The sequence below is a fragment of the Salvelinus sp. IW2-2015 genome, unplaced genomic scaffold, assembly GCF_002910315.2.
Source record: "Salvelinus sp. IW2-2015 unplaced genomic scaffold, ASM291031v2 Un_scaffold1352, whole genome shotgun sequence".
Lineage (NCBI taxonomy): Eukaryota > Metazoa > Chordata > Actinopteri > Salmoniformes > Salmonidae > Salvelinus > Salvelinus sp. IW2-2015.
The window spans coordinates 51,329-71,160 of NW_019942855.1; the positions used below are offsets into that span (position 1 = coordinate 51,329).

General features: G+C 47.2%; 2 protein-coding genes across 2 annotated transcripts in view; one reads left to right on the forward strand and one right to left on the reverse strand.

Moving 5' to 3' along the window:
• Positions 1-16,986, forward strand: part of LOC112070526 (leucine-rich repeat transmembrane protein FLRT1-like) — a 33,636-nt gene extending 16,650 nt beyond the window's left edge. Inside the window, exons 2-3 of the mRNA XM_024137945.2 lie at positions 11,197-12,084; positions 12,821-16,986. Coding sequence (XP_023993713.1) covers positions 11,208-12,084; positions 12,821-14,061 — 2,118 coding nt within the window. The 5' untranslated portion in view covers positions 11,197-11,207 and the 3' untranslated portion in view covers positions 14,062-16,986. The remainder of the gene's footprint in view (positions 1-11,196; positions 12,085-12,820) is intronic.
• The window catches only part of macrod1 (mono-ADP ribosylhydrolase 1), a 71,022-nt gene that overhangs the window by 32,787 nt on the left and 18,403 nt on the right, over positions 1-19,832 (reverse strand). The gene's annotated exons all lie outside the window — the stretch shown is intronic.

Here is a 19,832-nt window from a genome sequence, read left to right on the forward strand (position 1 = left end):
GTGTGTATGTGGTGTGTCTCTGTGTGTTGTGTGTGTGTATGCGCGTCTCTGTGTGTGTGTGCGTGTGTGTGCGCGTCTCTGTGTGTGTGTGTGCGCGTCTCTGTGTGTGTGCGTCTGTGTGTGTGTGCCCATCTCTGTGTGTGTGGTCTCTGTCTCTGTGTGTCTCTGTCTCTGTGTGTGTGTGTGTGTGTGCGTCTCTGTGTGTATGTGCCCATCTGTGTGTGTGTGTGTCTCTGTCTCTGTGCGTGTGGGTCTCTGTGTGTGTGTGTCTCTGTGTGTGTGTGTGTGTGTCTCTCTCTGTGTGTGTGTGTGTGTGTGTGTGTGTGTGTGTGTGTGTGTGTGTCTCTCTGTGTGTGTGTGTGTGTGTGTGGTGTATGTGTGTGTGTGTGTGTATGTCTCTCTCTGTGTGTGTGTGTCTCTGTGTGTGTGTCTCTGTGTGTGTGTGTCTCTGTGTGTGTGTGTCTCTGTGTGTGTGTGTGTGTCTTCTGTGTGTGTGTGTGTCTCTGTGTGCGTGTGTGTCTCTGTGTGCGTGTGTGTCTCTGTGTGTGCGTGTGTGTCTCTGTGTGTGCGTGTGTGTCCTGTTGTGTGGTGTGTGTGTGTGGTACCTCTGTGTGTGTCTCTGTGTGTGCGTCTCTGTGTGTTGGTGCGCGTCTCTCTGTGTGTGCGTCTCTCTCTGTGTGTGTGTGTGTGTGTGTGTGGTTGTGTGTGTGTGTGTGTGGTGTGTGTGTGTGTGTGTGTGTGTGGTGTGTGTGTGTGTGTGTCGCTGTGCGTGTGTGTGTGTTGTCTCTGTGCGTTTGTGCTTCTGTGTGGTGTGTGTGTGTGTGTCTGTGTGTCTCTCTGTGTGTGTCTGTGCGTCTCTGTGTGTCTCTCTCTGTGTGTGTGTGTGTGTGTGTGTGTGTGTGTGTGTGTCTATCTCTCATATTTAAGAGGAGAGGTCTAGGGAGGAAGGGAGTAACATAGCAGTAGTACAGAAAACCACTTAAATGACCCAAAGCCCTGATGGCATCAGTGGACAGGGAGGGGCTGGTCCATTTATAGCCAAGTGGTCCAGTCTAAAATAATATAACAAATAATATTGTTTGTGTTTTTTTTGTGCAGAATGACATTTACTCAAATGAGTGACAGAACAGAGATCTCTAGGCAGGGGGATGGCGAGATGAAGGGGTGGAGAGGGAGGAGAAGAAGGAGAGGGAGTGTCTAATAGGAGAAGAAGAGATGGTAGGAAGACAGAGATGAGGGAGGGTAGTGAAGGTATAGCTCCTCACTGATGGCTGGCTGGCATCAATGGAGAAGCAGAAGAACAGGAAGGGACGTGTTTGTCTACTTTTTACAGGGGCTGAACTGCTTTAGACAGTAAAAGAGGTTTGCATATGGTGATGTCATTATCATTGAGTAAAGGACTGCTGTTAAGAGTGTATATTCACGTGTGAGGGGTGTGTGTGTGTGTATGTGAGTGAGTGAGTGAGTGAGTGAGTGAGTGAGTGAGTGAGTGAGTGAGTGAGTGAGAGAAAGGGAAAGCGGGTCAGAGGTAGGAAAGGTGATAAGAAAATACAGTATGGTGTCTTCTCCTCTCCTCCCTCCATCTTTTTCTCATTCAGCCCTGCTCCCTCCCTCATCTCTCTGTCAGGCTGCCTGTATTTCCCCCAGCCTCTCTCTCTCTCCCTCTCTTTCACACTAAAATGGCTGCTGTGTGTCACTGTTTTAAAAAGCTAGTCACATCCCTCTCTCTCGCTGTTACACCCTCTTATTCTCTCTCTCTCCTGGTTTTCCACTTCCCTTTCTCTTTTCATCAATCCGTCTCTCGCTRTCTCCCTCCCTCCCCCTTCCATCCCTCTCTGAATGGATGGACAGCCTTGGCTGATCTTGCCGGTGTCATGGCCTCTGCAGTCAGTCAGGCCTCAGTGTGTGTGTGTGTGTGTAATGTCATGAAGTCAGGTCAGAGCAGTCAGTGAAACACAGTAAGGAATGTGAACTTTTAAATATGAATTCTGTATTACATCTCCAGATATTGTGCAGTTGTGACACTCATACGTGGAGTGGTAGGGTGGTTATACAGCACACTCATTCAGTGAGAGGTTCAATCTGCATAGCAAACCATGCTCTGTGGTATTATACTCCCCATCTGCATAGCAAACCATGCTCTGTGGTATTATACTCCCCATCTGCATAGCAACCGGATGCTCTGTGGTATTATACTCCACCATCCTGCATAGAAACCAGCTTGTGTATTATAACCCCCATCTGCATAGCAAAACCATGCTCTGTGGTACTTATTATACTCCCCATCGCATAGCAAACCATGCTCTGTTGGATATATACTCCCCATCTGCATAGCAAACCATGCTCTGTGGTATTATACTCCCCAGTCTGCATTAGCAAACATGCTCTGGTGTATTATACTCCCCATCTGCATAGGCAAACCATGCTCTGTGGTATATACTTCCCATCTGCATTAGCAAACCATGCTCTGTGGTATTTATACTCCCATCTAGCCATAGCAAACCATGCTCTGTGATTTATACTCCCCATCTTGCATAGCAAAACCATGCTCTGTGTATTATACTTCCCCATCACATTTACCAACCACTTCTATTTACTATAAAACATGCCTGCGTTCCTGTACTCACTCACTCACCTCACTCACTCACTCACTCACTCACTCATCACTCACTCACTCACTCCACTCACTCACCACTCACTCACTCACTCACTCATCCACTCACTCACTCACTCACTCACTCACTCACTCACTCACTACACTCACTCACTCACTCACTCACTCACTCACCTCACTCACTCACTCACTCACTCAGTGGATGTGATTCAGGCTTCAGTGAGTTTTAAACCTTGCTCAGGCTGACAGTAATTTCTGCCTCCAAAATTACATTCCAAGGGTTCAAAATCTGCCCTCTCCCTCCCTCGCTCGCTCCGCTTCCCCCTCTCGCTGTCTCCTTCTCTCTCCCTTCATTCTCCTATCACCCACTCTCCTCCCTCTTTCCAGCTCTCCCTCAGTAAATGAGAAATAGGAGGAGAGTGGGGGTTACGTGAGTTGTTGTTAACAGGAACACACACCACACACACACACGAGTGGAGACTCATGCTTTAACAAGACAAACAATAGATGTTGTGCTCACCATAGCACAACGCACTCATTTGCATTCTTCACCACACACACAACACCACACACACAACACACACACACACACACACAGGTGTTAATGAATGTTCGTTGCACAGCACACATTGGCGCTCTAGTCAAAAATATGAAGAATGCTTTTCTCCTCATTGGTGGTAGAGATAGATAGTGTCTCTGGAGAATCCTCTTATGGGCTAAATATTACCAGAACACCCCGAGTACCATACATCTCCTATACTGCTGCTCTGCGAGTGTTCTGGTAATATAGAGGACATAAATATTATAGAGACACACCCAGTCCATCTGTGTTACTGCTGTACAAGACCCAGTCCATCTGTGTTACTGTTCACAAGACCCAGCCATCTGTGTTACTGCTGTACAAGACCAGTCCATCTGTGTTACTGTTGTACAGAACCAGTCCATCTGTGTTACTGCTGTACAAGACCCAGTCCATCTGTGGTACTGCCGCACAAGTCCCAGTCCATCTGTGTACTGCCGTACAAGACCAGTCATCTGTGGTACTGCCGGTACAAAAACCCAGTCATCTGTGGTACTGCCGTACAAATATCCAGTCCATATGGTACTGCCGTACAAGACCCTGTCCATCGTGTACTGCCGCACAAGACCCAGTCCATCTGTGTTACTGCCGCACAAGACCCAGTCCATCTGTGGTACTGCCGCACAAGACCGATCCATTCTGTGTACTGCCGCACAAGACCCAGTCCATCTGTAGTACTTCCGTAACAAGCCCGTCCATCTGTGTACTGCCCGCACAAGGACCCGTCCATCTGTGGTACTGCCGCACAAGACCGTCCATCTGTGCGTACGTCCCGCACAAGACCCTGTCATCTGTGGTACTGCCGCACAAGATCCCTGTCATGCTGTGGACTAAACGCCGAACAAAACCCAGTCCATCTGTGGTACTGCCTACAAGACCCAGTCCATCTGTGGTATTGCTGCACAAGACCCAGGCCATACTGACATGTCAAAGACACACGAGGTCCATTAATGCTTGTAAAAAAGACCCAGTCCACTCCAGATAGTTACAGTGTAACTGCTGTTCTAAGTGTTGTTCCTGCAGAACAGACATTTCAGCAGAGGTCAGGACAATAGAGTTCAGCCAATGATAACCCAGAGAACCATTCTAGTCTATATTGTATTCTACTGCACAGTACTAGCTTCCATGGCTGGATATAGGTGTGTCAGCATGGGGGGGGAGGAGCACAGAAACACAACCACCACACCAAAATTACACTACACTGACATTACTACCTCACCACACTACCACCTACCTCACCACGCTAACACTACTCACCACCTACACTACACACCACGCTACACCACCTCACCACACCACCTCACCAAGCTACGCTACGCTACCTCACCACAACTACCACTCCCCACTCTACGCTACCTCCCCACCTACGCTACCTCCCCACTCTCACTCTACCTCCCACTCTACGCTACCTCCCCACTCTACGCTACCTCACCAACAACCTCACCACATACCTCACCACACTTGCTACACTACCTTCACCAACTTCGCTACACTACCTCACCACACTCCTACCTCACCACACTTCGCTGCCTCACCACACTATCTGCTACACTACCTCGCTACACCACACCACGCTACATTACCTCACTACACAACCTCACCACGCTACCAAGCTACGCTACCTCACCACGCTACCGCCCCACTCTACGCTAAGCTCCTCCCCACTCTACGGCTACACTCCCCACTCTACGCTACCTCCCCACTCTACGCTACCTCACCACACAACCTCACCACACAACCTCACTTCGGCTACACTACCTCACCACACTATGCTACACTACCTCGCTACACCACACCACGCTACATTACCTCACTACACTACCTCACCGCACTACGCTACCGCACCACACTACCTCACCACACTACACTACCTTATCACACTACGCTACCACACCACCTTATCACACCACGCTACCTCACCTCACTACTCTACCTCACCACACATTACTACCACACCACACTACTAAAAACTCCGCTTTTACCTTTCCAAACATCTCAATCTAGTGTTCTTCAAGTCTGGTCCTTGGGGTGTGCAGGCTTTTGTTCCAGACCAGCACTAACACAACTGATTCAACAAATCAAAAGTCTTGATGTCAAGTTGAATAACTGCATCGGGTGTGTTAGTACACACCCGGAATGAAAGTCTGTGGGTCCTCATAACCAGGACTGAAGAACAGTGCTTTAATCCTAGACTCGTCACCTTGCCACACATAACTGTCTAGTCACTGAAGCTGGAGTGTCTGTCCTTTGAAGATTAACTTGAGCATGGTTAGACTTGAGCATTCGTATTAAGCTAAACAATTATAATGGTTCTTCTGAAACCTTCCCTGCTGGTATACAGTTGACTCATAGATAAAGTAGTGAATGGCAATGACCCAAATGGCACCCTATTCCCTATATAGTGCACTGCTTTTGACCAGAGCCCTAGGGTGCCATTTGGGACACAGCCTGTGTGTGTGTATGAGTGAGGAGTCCTAGCTAACTGCCCTCTCTGTTCTCCCCACAGGGGGTGCAGTGTCAGGCTAGTCGGGCAGTGTCTCTGGGGCAAGTACCACAGACGGCGGGAGGAATATCATCTTTAGCCGCTAATCCCTGCAAATTCGAGGAGAGAAAAAGTGCCTGGGTGGAAAGCGAGCAGTGTCACTATAGGCCTTAAGAGCCAGACATGATTCATTCTAATCCTCAAAGTGAAGGATAACAAGTGGCCCAGACTCCTGTGACCTCTCATCCCACCACCACCTCCTTCACCTCCACTCTGTTCGAGTCATTTCCTCTAACCTCTAAACTGTGTATCGTCCTCCATTCCCCCCGGCTGGTTCAATCTATACAGACACAGACTGACTGGATGACCATCTGGACCTATGGAAGTCAACATGAAGAKAACATAAACCCACCAGCAGAGAGGCCTTGAAGACTGACTCTCCTGGATACTGACTGAGTTGCCAGATGCTACTCTGGATGGGGTTGGAGGCTGTAGGCTGTTAGGCTAGCTAGGCCATGCTGCTCTCTGTGCCGTCCTCCTCTCCCATGCTGCTTCCAGGAGACCTACAAACATCATTATCGTCACCGCCATCTTCATCGCTCACCAATGCCACAGGAAGTACGGTGCCTCGGAGGGGACTGACTGAACCTCAACTATTACGGACAGAGTGAACTGGAAACACACACACACTCTGACTTGTCACACACACACACACACACACACACACACACACACACACACACACAAACAGCCCCTTCAGCTGTAGAACAGACAAAGACAGAAGGCAAAGAGATACAAAGCACTGAGAGGGTAAGTTAAACAGGTTTCTCAAACATCATCTTCAGAGATTTGAGGTTCAACATATTTTTACAAAGTTGCTCTGTAATGTCTTAAAACATAACCTGTCATAATTTCTCTATATTCTACTGAGATATACAGCTCATTTGTGTCATTTCAGAAGTTGTTTTGAAATTCTTAGAGCGATGCCTCAGAGAAAATAGTGAGGTAGGAAGGACAGAATCCAAATGAAAGGACAGAAAGGAAAACAGACTCACTAGGGAGGAGAGGAGGATTGGAGGAGGAGTGAGCTGGGTGGGGTCTGATTGAGCCAATCTCAGTCTGAAGGAATGGAGTGAGTGAATAAACAAAAGGATGAGGAGCTGAACAGATGAAAGAGATTATCCAAGGAGAGAGGAGAGAGAGGGGAGAGATGAAAAGAGAGAGGGGAGGGAAAGGAGAGAGAGGGGGGAGGGAGAGATGAGAGAGGGGGGAGGGAGAGATGGAGAGATGGAGAGAGAGGGGAAGGAGAGATGGAGAGAGAGGGGAGAGCGAGATGAAGAGAGAGGGGAAGGAGAGATGGAGGAACGGGAAGGAGAGATGGAGAGAGAGGGGAGAGCGAGATGAAGAGAGAGGGGGGTGTGGCAGAAATAACTACATGGCCAGTTAAGTAAACAAACCCAAGAGTGAGGAAGAGTTGATATTGAAAGATGGAGTAAAGGGAGAGAGAGAGAAATGCCAGGTAGAGAGCTCAGGAAGAGAGACGGCTTAGGGAAAAGAGGAGGAAGAATGAAACATTTTAAATCATTGAGAGGAAATGTGTATGTGAGAGTCTGGCGCTGAGTCGTCCCCCCCGGTTTATCCCAAAGGTATGATTATGAAAGGGAGCAGGCGGGCGTCACAGAGAGCTACATGCTATTTGTTATTCATAGTGGAGACTCTCCAATATGTTTTTATGCTCCTTGACTTCCTCCCTCTGTTGGGTGAGCGTTGGCTGTTGCAGTACTTTGAAACCGGCTGTTTTGTGCTAAAAATACATAGACTGAAACACCTCCAGATCCAGTCTTGAATCCGGATATAACTTTATCAATCTTTATCATCATCCTGCCAAAACTCCTCCACAAGGCCCTGACGTCCATATGAGGATATCACCAGATACACAGCAGCATTACATCATTATTAATGATTCTCCTTTTAAAACCAATTCATTCAATTGAGTATCTCACAACCCACTGCCAGAGCCTCTCCTTCTCTCAGTCTGTCCATCTGTCTCTTCCAGTCCCTTGCTCTACTACTCCCTCTCATTGTTGCCATCTCTTGTTTGCTTTGCATGGATTTTGACTGGAGCCGAGGGGCAATTTTGTATGTTGTCCTGAGAGTGAAAACACACACTTGAGTGGCCCATACACTTGTGGAAAAACTTGCCTGCAGAGCATTTGTTTGTCAAATGTTCTGTCAAATCATGTCAAGCATTTCAGAGGACAGGAGAACACGTCTAAACTGCAACCCCTCGAACATACTGCACTGTACACAATAACGTGRCATCTCTTTATTTTCTGTCATATGAACAGTATGCTATAAAACTCAACTGACATTCATTTTAGTTTTTCTGAATTGTAAATTGATGGCACTCTCAAATATTCAACACCAAAAGACAAGCAGAGAAATGTAAACCGAGGAATGTATAAATGTTTAAAAAAAGGACATGTAAAACATGCACTTAAATATTTCTCGGGATTCAGAAGCTATTCACTGAATAATTTATACCACATTTGGAGAACAATAACCACTGTAGGCACACACACACACATTACTGTACATCTCAGTTTGTTGAGAGTGAATGTTTGTGGTTTTTCTAAATCCCAGTTACGTTGCCTCTCCGACTTGTATAACAAACTACAGACATGCATACAGTGCCTTCGGAAAGTATTCAGACGCTTTCACTTTTCCCACATTTTGTTACGTTACAGCCTTATTTTAAAATTGATTAAATAAACATTTTCCTCAGAGATCTACACACAATACCCCATAATGACAAAGACAAAAAACAGAAATACCTTATTTACATAAGTATTCAGACCCTTTGCTATGAGACTCGTAATTGAACTCAGGTGCATCCTGTTTCCATTGATCATCCTTGAGATGTTTCTACAACTTGATTGGAGTCCACCTGTGGTAAATTCAATTGATTGGACATGATTTGGAWAGGCCCACAACTGTCTATATAATATAGAAGGGCCCCCAGTTGACAGTGCATGTCAGAGCAAAAACCAAACCATGAGGTTAAAGGAATTGTCCGTAGAGCTCCGAGACAGGATTGTGTCGAGGCACAGATCTGGGGAAGGGTACCAAAACATTTCTGCAGCATTGAAGGTCCCCAAGAACACAATAGCCACCATCATTCTTAAATGGAAGAGGTTAGAAACCAAGACTCTTCTCAGAGCTGGCTGCCCGGTCAAACTGAGCAATCGGGGGAGAAGAGCCTTTGTCAGGGAGGTGACCAAGAACCCGATGGTCACTCTGACAGAGCTCCAGAGTTCCTCTGTGGAGATGGGAGAACCTTCCAGAAGGACAACCATCTCTGCAGCACTCCACCAATCAGGCCTTTATGGTAGAGTGGCCAGAAGGAAGCCATTCCTCAGTAAAAGGCACATGACAACCCGCTTGGAATTTGCCAAAAGGTACCTAAAGACTCTCAGATCAGGAGAAACAAGATTCTCTGTTCTGATTAAACCTAGATTAATCTCTTTGGCCTGAATGCCAAGCGTTGTCGGGAAGAAACCTTGCACCATCCCTACGGTGAAGCATGGTGGTGGCAGCATCATGCTGTGGGGATGTTTTTCAGCAGCAGGGACTGGAAGACTAGTCAGGATCGAGGCAAAGATGAACAGAGCAAAGTACAGAGAGATCCTTGATGAAAACCTGCTCCAGAGCGCTCAAGACCTCAGACTGGGGCGAAGGTTCATCTTCCAACAGGACATTGACCCTAAGCACACAGCCAAGAACGCAGGAGTGGCTTTGGGACAAGTCTCTGAATGTCCTTGAGTGGCCAGGCCAGAGTCCGGACTTGAACCCAATCAAACATCTCTGGAGAGACCTGAAAATAGCTGTCCAGCAACACTCCCCATCCAACCTGGCAGAGTGAGAGGATCTGCAGAGAAGAATGGGAGAAACTCCACAAATACAGATGTGCCAAGCTTGTAATGTTATACCCAAGAAGACTCGATGTTGTAATCGCTGCCAAAGGCGCTTCAACAAAGTACTGCGTAAAGGGTCTGAATACTTGTGATTTCAGTTTTTTATTTGTAATAAATTGTAATAATTGTAATAAATTTCAAAAAACCTGTTTTTGCTTTATCATCATGGGGTATTGTGTGTAGATTGATGAGGAAAAAATACATTTTAATCAATTTTAGAATAAGGCTGTAACGTAACAAAATGTGAAAAAAGTCAAGGGGTCTGAATACTTTCTGAAGTGTATGCACTGTATGAATCAATTGTTGGTTTATTCAAATTTATCAAGGGGGAGAAATATGTTTTCCAGAATATTAACATCACCAATATTACGTAGGCTAATCTGATTCTAATTCCCCTTCTAATGTTTCCCCCTCATCATGAGAATTAAAACATCTAAAATCCTTTCACTAATTTTCTCTCTCTAGTTCTTCTCGTTACTTTATCCCATCTTTCGGTGTTCCTCTCACAAACGTCACTTCCCCTCCATGTCATTGTAAATAAGAATTTGTTCTTAACTGACTTGCCTAGTTAAATAAAGGTTAAATAAAAATAAACAAAATAAAACAAGTCTGTCCCTCGCCCACTCTCACCCTCTCCAATGTCCCTTCCTCTTCTGGTTGGTAGGAGGGACCCATATTATCCTGACAGCTTCGGTTGGTAGGAGGGACCCATATTATCCTGACAGCTTCTGTTGGTAGGAGGGACCCATATATCCTGACAGCTTTCTGGTTGGTAGGAGACCCATATTATCCTGACAGCTTCTTGTTGGTAGGAGGGACCCATATTATCAGGACAGCTTCTGGTTGGTAGGAGGGACCCATATTATCCTGACAGCTTCTGGTTGGTAGGAGGGACCCATATTATCCTGACAGCTTCTGGTTGGTAGGAGGGACCCATATTATCAGGACAGCTTCTGGTTGGTAGGAGGGACCCATATTATCAGGACGCTTCTGGTTGTGAGGGGAGACCATATTATTCCTGACAGCTTCTGGTTGGTAGGAGGGACCCATATTATCCTGACAGCTTCTGGTTGGTAGGAGGGACCCATATTATCAGGACAGCTTCTGTTGGTAGGAGGACCCATATTATCCTGACGGCTTCTGGTTGGTAGAAGGGACCCATATTATCCTGACAGCTTCTGTTGGTAGGAGGGCCCATATTATCAGGACAGCTTCTGTTGGTAGAGGACTCATATTATCCTGACAGCTTCTGGTTGGTAGGAGGGACCCATATTATCAGGACAGCTTCTGGTTGGTAGGAGGGACCCATATTATCAGGACAGCTCCACTCTATTGGGCCCAGCGACTATTCATACACTCAAACACTTTCTTTGTTCAAACACCCAACAGAAGACATCACATCACTAAAACTTGAAGACAACACATTTACACAACACAAGAATTTCAAAATCCGGATAGAAATGAGCTGTAACTCTTATTCTTTCTCTTTCCTAAAGTACAACGACTCTCAAAACTCATTAACTRTCTMTCTCTCTCCCACTCACAGAGGGCGGGATTATGGCTGCCGAGAGTCTGACCGAGCTCCGTGATTGTCTCTTTCTGCTCCTCCTGTGCRTGACTCTATTGGCCGAGATGCTGGAGTTGGCGGCGGCAGCAGTTACCATGGAGGAAGGCGAGGAAGACTTCCCGTGCCCGTCAGTGTGCCGGTGTGACGAGGGCTTTGTCTACTGTAACGACCGGAGCCTGAGCATGATCCCTCCTCTACCGTTAACAGCTACCGTTCTCTACCTACAGAGCAACCGGTTGGCCAACTCCGGCCTGCCGGCGTCGTTAGAGCGCAGCAGTAGTATCCGTGTGGTCTACCTTTACGCCAACCAACTAGACGAGTTTCCTATACACCTGCCGCCGTCGCTACGGGAACTACACCTGCAGGACAACAACATTCGGACGTTGCCGCGCACGGCGTTGGCCAGGTTACCGTTGCTAGAGCGGCTACACCTGGACGACAACTCCATCTCCACAGTGAGCATCCAGGAGCGGGCCTTCTCCGGRACGCCGCGGCTGAGGTTACTCTTCCTCTCCCGGAACCACCTGTCCAGCATCCCAGCCGGCCTCCCGGCTTCTTTAGAGGAGTTGAGGTTAGACGACAACCGCATCAACACCATCCCCACCCACGCCTTCCGGGGCCTGGCCTCACTGAGACGCCTGGTCCTGGACGGGAATCTCCTGGCCAACACCCGCATCGCCGACGACACCTTCTCCCGCCTGGCCAACCTCACGGAGCTGTCGCTGGTCCGCAACGCCCTGCAGGCCCCACCCATCAACCTTCCCAGCACACACCTGATGAGGCTGCACCTGCAGGACAACGGACTGATTCACGTGCCCCGGGGGACCCTGGACGGGATGAGGAGGCTACAGCGGCTGGACCTGTCAGGTAACCAACCAGCCTGATGCTACCTGAGCCTGATCAGCCCTACATTAGACATTTTATTATCCCAAGGCCAAAAAAGTCTAAATAATAGTGCCGTTATCCAATACATAATTATGATACAGGCTACTGCACATTATATATATAAAATAAGGAAACCTCCGAAAGCCAAATGGAGATGTGTAAATTGGACGTGCATTCAGTCCTTATATTACTGCTATGCTGCAGCAAATGTATTTCTACCGTCCCCAAGAAAAMAAGTTACCATGATGAGATGATACATGCATTGTGAACTCTTCATACTGAGATGCGCTGTCTGTCCCCACCCTAAGAGTTGATGATTGATCATGCAGATAMRAGAGAGTAGGCCATGGCCCGTAGAGAAGACAGATTTAGATATTGCATATKATTTAACACTTCCATTTCAAGTCATGCTGTTCATAAAAATAACATTCGAATTTACCGGTTTCTTGCAGTTATTTATAAAATCGGGAAAAGGGAGTGGGTTTGGGTGGTAAATCTCGGTAACCCGGTTCCCACTATTGAACCTTAATTAGATCAGATGAAAATAGTTTGCTTAGGATTCTAGTTAAGATCTGACATTGCTCTGAGTCTAGACATATACTCTGTATATTGCAGAGTAACTTTAGTGAACTATTCAAAAAATTAGCAGCAGATGAGCATATTATTCTACATCAGGTGCCTTACGTAGAGTGACTTGTGTCCACTTCCATGTCTGCAGGGAACAACCTGACCACTCTGGCCCGGGGGCTGCTGAGGGACACGGACGGCCTGGAGCTGTTGCTGCTCCGGGGGAACCCCTGGTACTGTGGCTGCAACCTGCGCTGGCTCCACACTTGGCTGTATGGCCGCGGGGCGGCGGTGATAGTACGGGGCCTGACCTGCCACGGGCCGGAGGCGGTGCGAGGCCAGGCCCTCAGGGACCTCTCTGGGCTCATGGACCAGTGTGAAGGCCCCCCAGGAGGGGTGAACAGTGTGGGGGGTAGAGGAGGAGGTGGTCTGGGACTTGACACTGTCACTAGTACTACCACCTTTCCCCCCACCCAGGGCTCTCTGTTCACCCTCAGAGCCATACGGCCGGGCCTGGTGAAGCCATTACCACCGGGAGGAGAGGCGGGAGGTCATGCCTCACACAACGCTCTAGAACTCACCGTGAAGCCTCTGTCGGCGGACAGTGTGCAGGTGACGTGGCTGTGCCCACGGCCGGCGCCCTCCTTCCGGCTGTCGTGGCTGAGGCTGGGCAGCAGCGCCGCTCTGGGTTCCATCACAGAGACGCTGGTCCCCGGGGAGAGACAGCAGTACCTACTGACCCAGCTCACGCCACGATCACACTACCTCYTCTGCCTGCTCCCCCTGCGCTCCACCTCCTCCCACTCTGGAGGGTCACAGAGAGGACAGCAGCAGGAAAAGGACACAACAGACCAGACCCCTGTCTGCTCTCAGATAGAGACGGGGGAGGCTCTGCGCCCCGAGGGGGGAGACGGGGGTGAGGACTCGGACACAGAGATGGCAGCCCTCCCCCTGGCCGAGATTATCGGCGGAGCCACGGCCCTGGTCTCCCTCATACTCATCTTCGGCATCTTCTGCTGGTACGGCCAGCGCGCCGGGTATGTCTCCGGGGAAACAGACTCCTATGGGGTCAGAGGTCAGCGCGGGGTCGGGAAGCCGTACGATGACTACGTGGAGTCGGGTACTAAGAAGGACAGCTCCATCCTGGAGATCAGAAGCCCCGGCTTTGCCATGACGCCCATGATGACCCATCAGCCACTGCAACCCAAAGGAGGGGAGGATGTGACCTACGTGCACACCATCTTCCCCTCAWCGCACAGTAACGGCACCTACCGGAGCAACCAGAGTCACAACGGCATCATCACCCAACTGGGTCACACGGCAGGCTACGGGACCAACCAGGGTTACCGGGAGCAAGGGATGATCCCGGATATAGATTACACCTACACGTGATGACATCATCTCAGACACACTTCTCCCACCCCCACCGGTTGGATGCCGTTCTAAGGATACGGTTCCAGCAGGCGGTTGGTTGGTTGGTCTCCTTGGTTCCAAAGTACCCTCTGTGCCTCCTCAGTTCTGCTCTGAATCTTATTGATCTGTTACTAGCTGACTGGCTTGGGTTGCTGTGTCCCCACAGGGCCATGTTAGCTGGGTGACAGAAGTGTTTCAGTGCTTCTCATGTTTATACATTGTTTTGAGGTCTCAGTATCTTTACAGCTACTGTACTCTTCATTCTATTCCATAAAAGACAGTAGTTTGAGGTGGATGTTTAGGCGTAGGCAGACGCTAAAAGGCAAATATATTCCAGAGAGAAACACTTGTGTAGACTGCTACACTATATATATATACAAAAGTATGTGGACACCCTTTCAAATTAGTGGATTCGGCTATTTCAGCCATACCCGTTGCTGACAGGTGAATAAAATCAAGCACACAGCCATGAAATCTCCATAGACAAACARTGGCAGTAGAATGGCCTTCCTGAAGAGCTCAGTGACTTTCAACGTGGCACCGTCATTGGATGCCACCTTTCCAACAAGTCAGTTCTTCAAATTTCTGTCCTGCTYGAGCWGCCCCAGTCTACTGTAAGTACTGTTATTGTGAAGTGGGAATGTCTAGGAGCAACAATGGCTCAGCTGCAAAGTGGTAGGCCACACAAGCTCACAGAACAGGACCGCCGAGTGCTGAAGCTCGTAAAAATGGCCTGTCCTTGGTTGCAACACTCACTACAGAGTTCTAAACTGTCCCTGGAAGCAACGTCAGCACAAGAACTGTTAGTCGGGAGCTTCATTAAATGGGTTTCCATGGCCGAGCAGCCGCACACAAGCCTAAGATCACCATGCGCAATGACAAGCGTCGGCTAGAGTGGTGTAAAGCTCGCCGCCATTGGAGTCTGGAGCAGTGGAAACGCGTACTCGAGAGTGATCACGCTTCACCATCTGGCAGTCCAAGGACGTATCTGGGTTTGGCAGATGTCAGACGAACACTACCTGCCCCAATGCACAGTGCCAACTGTAAAGTTTGGTGGAGGAGGAATAATGGTCTGGTGATGGTGATTTTGGAATGAGATGTTAGACAAGCAGGTGTCCACATACTTTTGGTCATGTAGTGTATACAACTATCTACTTCTGTATGCGCTGTGTAGACACACGGGTAAAGGGTTTGATGGTACTAGTCACAACAACTCATCACTGACTGACAGAAAATATATATGTTCCTATCTTAGACCTCTACTTTTCTCTTTCCCCTCTTGTTTTTATATTTTATTTCTCTGTTTATTTTGTGCTGCAGAGAGAGAGGGAACGAGAGAGAGATAACTTTGTTCTAGCTGAGAAGAGCTGATAGCAGCTCTGAGGGACATGGGCTCCTACTGCAGCGCTGCCTGCCTGGGGACTCTAATGAGAGGGAGAGATAGGAGTAAGCAAAGGGAGGTTAAAAAGAGAGACGGAATAATTGAGGAAGGGGGGGATAATAAAAGAGGGAAAGGGTGAAAAGGAAGAATATAGACTCTGATCCTTCGAGAGAGAGATAAAGAGAGAGGGAGAAAAAGTAGGAAGCGAGATAGARAAAAGAGGGACAGCAAAGGGAGAACTAATGGTAGAGGGAAACTGTGAAAAGGGTAGGAATATAGCTAGGCCCTGATCCAAACCCTGCTACTTCTTAACAGGACCAGTTCATTTCTACTTGACCTATCACTGATATTTTAGTACAGGAAGGAGCAGAAAGTGAAGAGAGTGTATTCATCAAACGTGCCCATCTTTAAAGACATAAAATTGTTATTACAAGGTCATGGAATAAAATAATTGCACATATTGGCGTTTCCCTTAACATACAGAACACCAATATTAAAGGATATATCCTCTTGCTTATTGCATGTCATCATAATATGAACGGCAAAGGCATGTTAACTGGACTAGAAATGTCTCCAATCAAATTACGTAAATCAACCCAAAGTAAAAGGCATTTTCTATTGGTTGCGATCAGGAAAGATGAAGAAAAAAAACCATGCGTTTACAGTGATGTACACATTTACCACACAAACATCTGAACACAGCAAGCTGTAATAGCCGTACCATTATATCTACTTAGTATCTACTTAGTAGCTCTGTGTGCATCATAGTCAGTCATTCAGATCCAGCGACACAGACACAGTCAGGTCACACAGGTAGMGGGGGGGGGGGGGGGAGATTTCCATAGAAATCATGGATGAACCAAACTGCAGCACTGTGCATCTCTGCACTCTAATCACACACTTGGAAGTGTATTTCTGTCAATCTACGTATATTATAACAATGTTCTGGCCTCTCAATCACAACTGAATCACAACGGAAAGAAGAGTAAAGAGAGTGATGYGAAAAGGAGGGAGAGAAAGAAAGGAGATTGTTAGAGTGAGTTATGTATAGACTATAGTTTTTATTATAAAAAAAGTGCTGATTGGCCACGGGTATGATAAAACATGTATTTTTCCTGTTCTAATTACATTTGTAACCAGTTTATAATAGCAATAAGACACCGCGGGGGTTTGTGGTATATGGCCAATATACCACGGCTAAGGAGTTTTTCCAGGCACTCCGCGTTGCGTCATACATATGAACAGCTCTTAGCCGTGGTATATTGGCCATATACCACACCCCCTCGTACATTATTGCTTAAATATACCATGCTAAACTTAATTAGCCTTATGTCTTTTTCCAATCCAAAACTCCAGTGGGAAAAGCATTCTGGGGAAAGAGAAAAGATCTAGAGCCTTCTTTACGGTCTTAGAAACCTTTCCTTTAAATACGCTCAGCTTTTCACAAAGTCTTATGTATAAATCTAAACAGTGAGAACTGTTTGTTTGGTTTCTTTGATTTTCTATGCGAATAAAAAAAATATTGGTAAAACTTCAAATGTTTTCATATGCGTTTTATTGGGAGGTGGGAGGTGGGTTGTGTTAAATTATACTGTACAAATAAACTGGCAGAATATTAGGGAGAATCAAGTTAACTTAAATATACTGAACAAAAATATAAACGCAACAACTGACGATTTTACTGAGTTACAGTTCATATAAGGAAATCAGGCAATTGAAATAAATAAATTAGGCCTTAATCTACGGATTTCACATGACTGGGCAGGGGCTTAGCCAAGGGTGGGCCTGGGAGGGCATAGGCCCACCCACTTGGGAGCCAGGTCCAACCCTGGGGAGCCAGGCCCAGCCAATCAGAATGAGTTTTTCCCCACAAAAGGGCTTTATTTCAGACAGAAATACTCTGTCTGGGTGGCTGGTCTCTGACGATCCCACAGGTAGAGAAGTTGGATGTGGAAGTTCTGGGCTGAAGTGACTACAAATGGTCTGCGGTTGTGAGGCCGGTTGGACATACTGCCAAATTCTCTAAAATGACGTTGAAGGCGGCTTATGGTAGAGAAATTAGCATTCAATTCTCTGGCAAGAGCTTTGGTGGATATTCCTGCAGTCAGCATGCCAATTGCATGCTCCCTCAAAACATGAGACATCTGTGGCATTGTGTTTGACAAAACTGTCACGCCTGTTCCTGCTCCCCCTCTCTGGCGCTCGAGGGCGCCAGGCGGCCCATCATTACGCACACCTGTTACCATCGTTACGCGCATCAGCGCTTCATTGGACTCACCTGGACTCCATCACTTATTGATTGCCTCCCCTATATCCGTCTATTCCTCATCCCTGTGTCAGCATTAATGTTGTTTGTTCCACCTGTCCAGACGCTGTCCTTGTTTTGTTTCATGTCGGTTATTTATTAAATATTCACTCCCTGTACTTGCTTCTCGTCTCCCATAGTCAGTCCGGCATAGAATGTGACACCACAATATTGGAAAGCTTCAGAGTTTTTTCGCCCGGCTCCCCGGGCTCCCCCACGTTCTCCCCCGGGCTCCTCCACATCCCGCCTCGCCCGGCTCCCCCACATCCCGCCTCCCCACATCCCGCCTCGCCCGGCTCCCCCACATCCCGCCTCCCCCACATCCCGCCTCCCCCACATCCCCGCTCCCCCACATCCGCCTCGCCCACATCCCCACATCCCCCCCCCACGCCTCGCCCACATCCGCTCCCACATCCCGCCTCGCCCGGCTCCCCCCATCCCGCCTCCCACGCCTCCCCGCTCCCCACGCCTCGCCCGCCTCCCCCACGCCTCGCCCGGCTCCCCACGCCTCGCCCGGCTCCCCCACGCCACGCCACGATTATCTTGAGAAACGCACCAACAGGGAAGTAAACAAACATTTGAGAGAAATAAGCTTTTGTGCTTATGATAAAATGTATGGATCTTTATTTTCAGCTCATGAAACATGGGACCAACACTTTATATGTTGCGTTTATATTTTTGTTCAGTATACATAATGCGGCAGAGTGATGTTCATTAAATATACTCTCTGAATACATAGTAGCTGTGTTTTACTGACTAGATTTAGTAGCCTTAGGAAGCTACTCCCTATCGATTTGTGTGTGTTTGTATCCGCATGCTCTGGAGCGTGCGTGTGTATCTAGTCTACATAGTCTGTCTGTATGTTAACCTGAGGACATGCCTCCCCTTCTAGTGAGTACTAATGCTGTAAGCACAAATCATTATAACAGCCAGAGGAGGGTATAAGTGTCTATCTCAGACAAACAGTTTGTGTGTGTGTGTGTGTGTGTGTGTGTGTGTGTGTGGGTGTGTGTGTGTGGTGGTGTGTGTGTGTACTATATGTTTGTTTGTTTCAAGTTTTATTAGTCGTACCGGATACACATGGTATACACCGTCCAACAAAATGCTTACTTGCAGTTTCCTTCTCGACAATGTAGTGCTGAGTGACTAACCAAAATGTCTGTTATTTGACCTACCTTGGTTCAATTATTTGAATTACATTTCGTTAGTTGCTTTTCTGTGACCTCAATGCGCATTTTCTCTAGAAATAAATCAAATCAAGCCCGAACTGTGCAATGTAGTAGGGATTTGTAGTTTCCAACAGGCCAATATTCTACATAGTTTTTCTGCACTAAAACGTGGTAATTAACTACAACGACCATAATCCATTGCGCACCTACTTGTCCGGTCTGAGAGGGAGAGAAGAGACTGAATACCTGCAATCGAGAGGGATTGAGAGCAGTTGCGTCYCAAGGTATCTCTACCTGAAAATACATGATCTAAGTGATTAATGATTGGTACTCAGCAGTCATAAAAGTATGCCTTATTTATTTTGAAGAATTACTAAAATAGTGATTTTGTCAGACAGCATAGAGATGAGATGAAGACTGGGAATAAAATAATAAAGTAATCAGATAAAACAAATGTAATATACATAACAACAAGTCAAGTAATGTGAGTACATGTTCAATCACTACCACCATGGGACTTTTATTKATAGTTTTATTCTGTGTTGTTACAGCACTCAACCCATATAATACATAGTGCATTCAATGTTTTTTTTAAAGTATCGAAAACAAAATCGAAAACCGGGATAATTATTTTTGGAGTCAAACCTCAAAAAGCACTAAATCGCTCAATACTACGACAATGCAACAACAATATGAAATCAAAGATAACAATACGGACATAAAGTAAATGGCGCAGTAGAATAGAATAGGGCTGACCCGATTTAGTCGACTGGTCGATTGTTTGGTCGATAGGATGTTTGTCGACCGATATTTCTTTAGTCGAGCAGTGGCAATAATAATAAAATAAAAAAAGATATGGTGCACAAGACACCTGTGTAATTTGCACCGGTCTCAG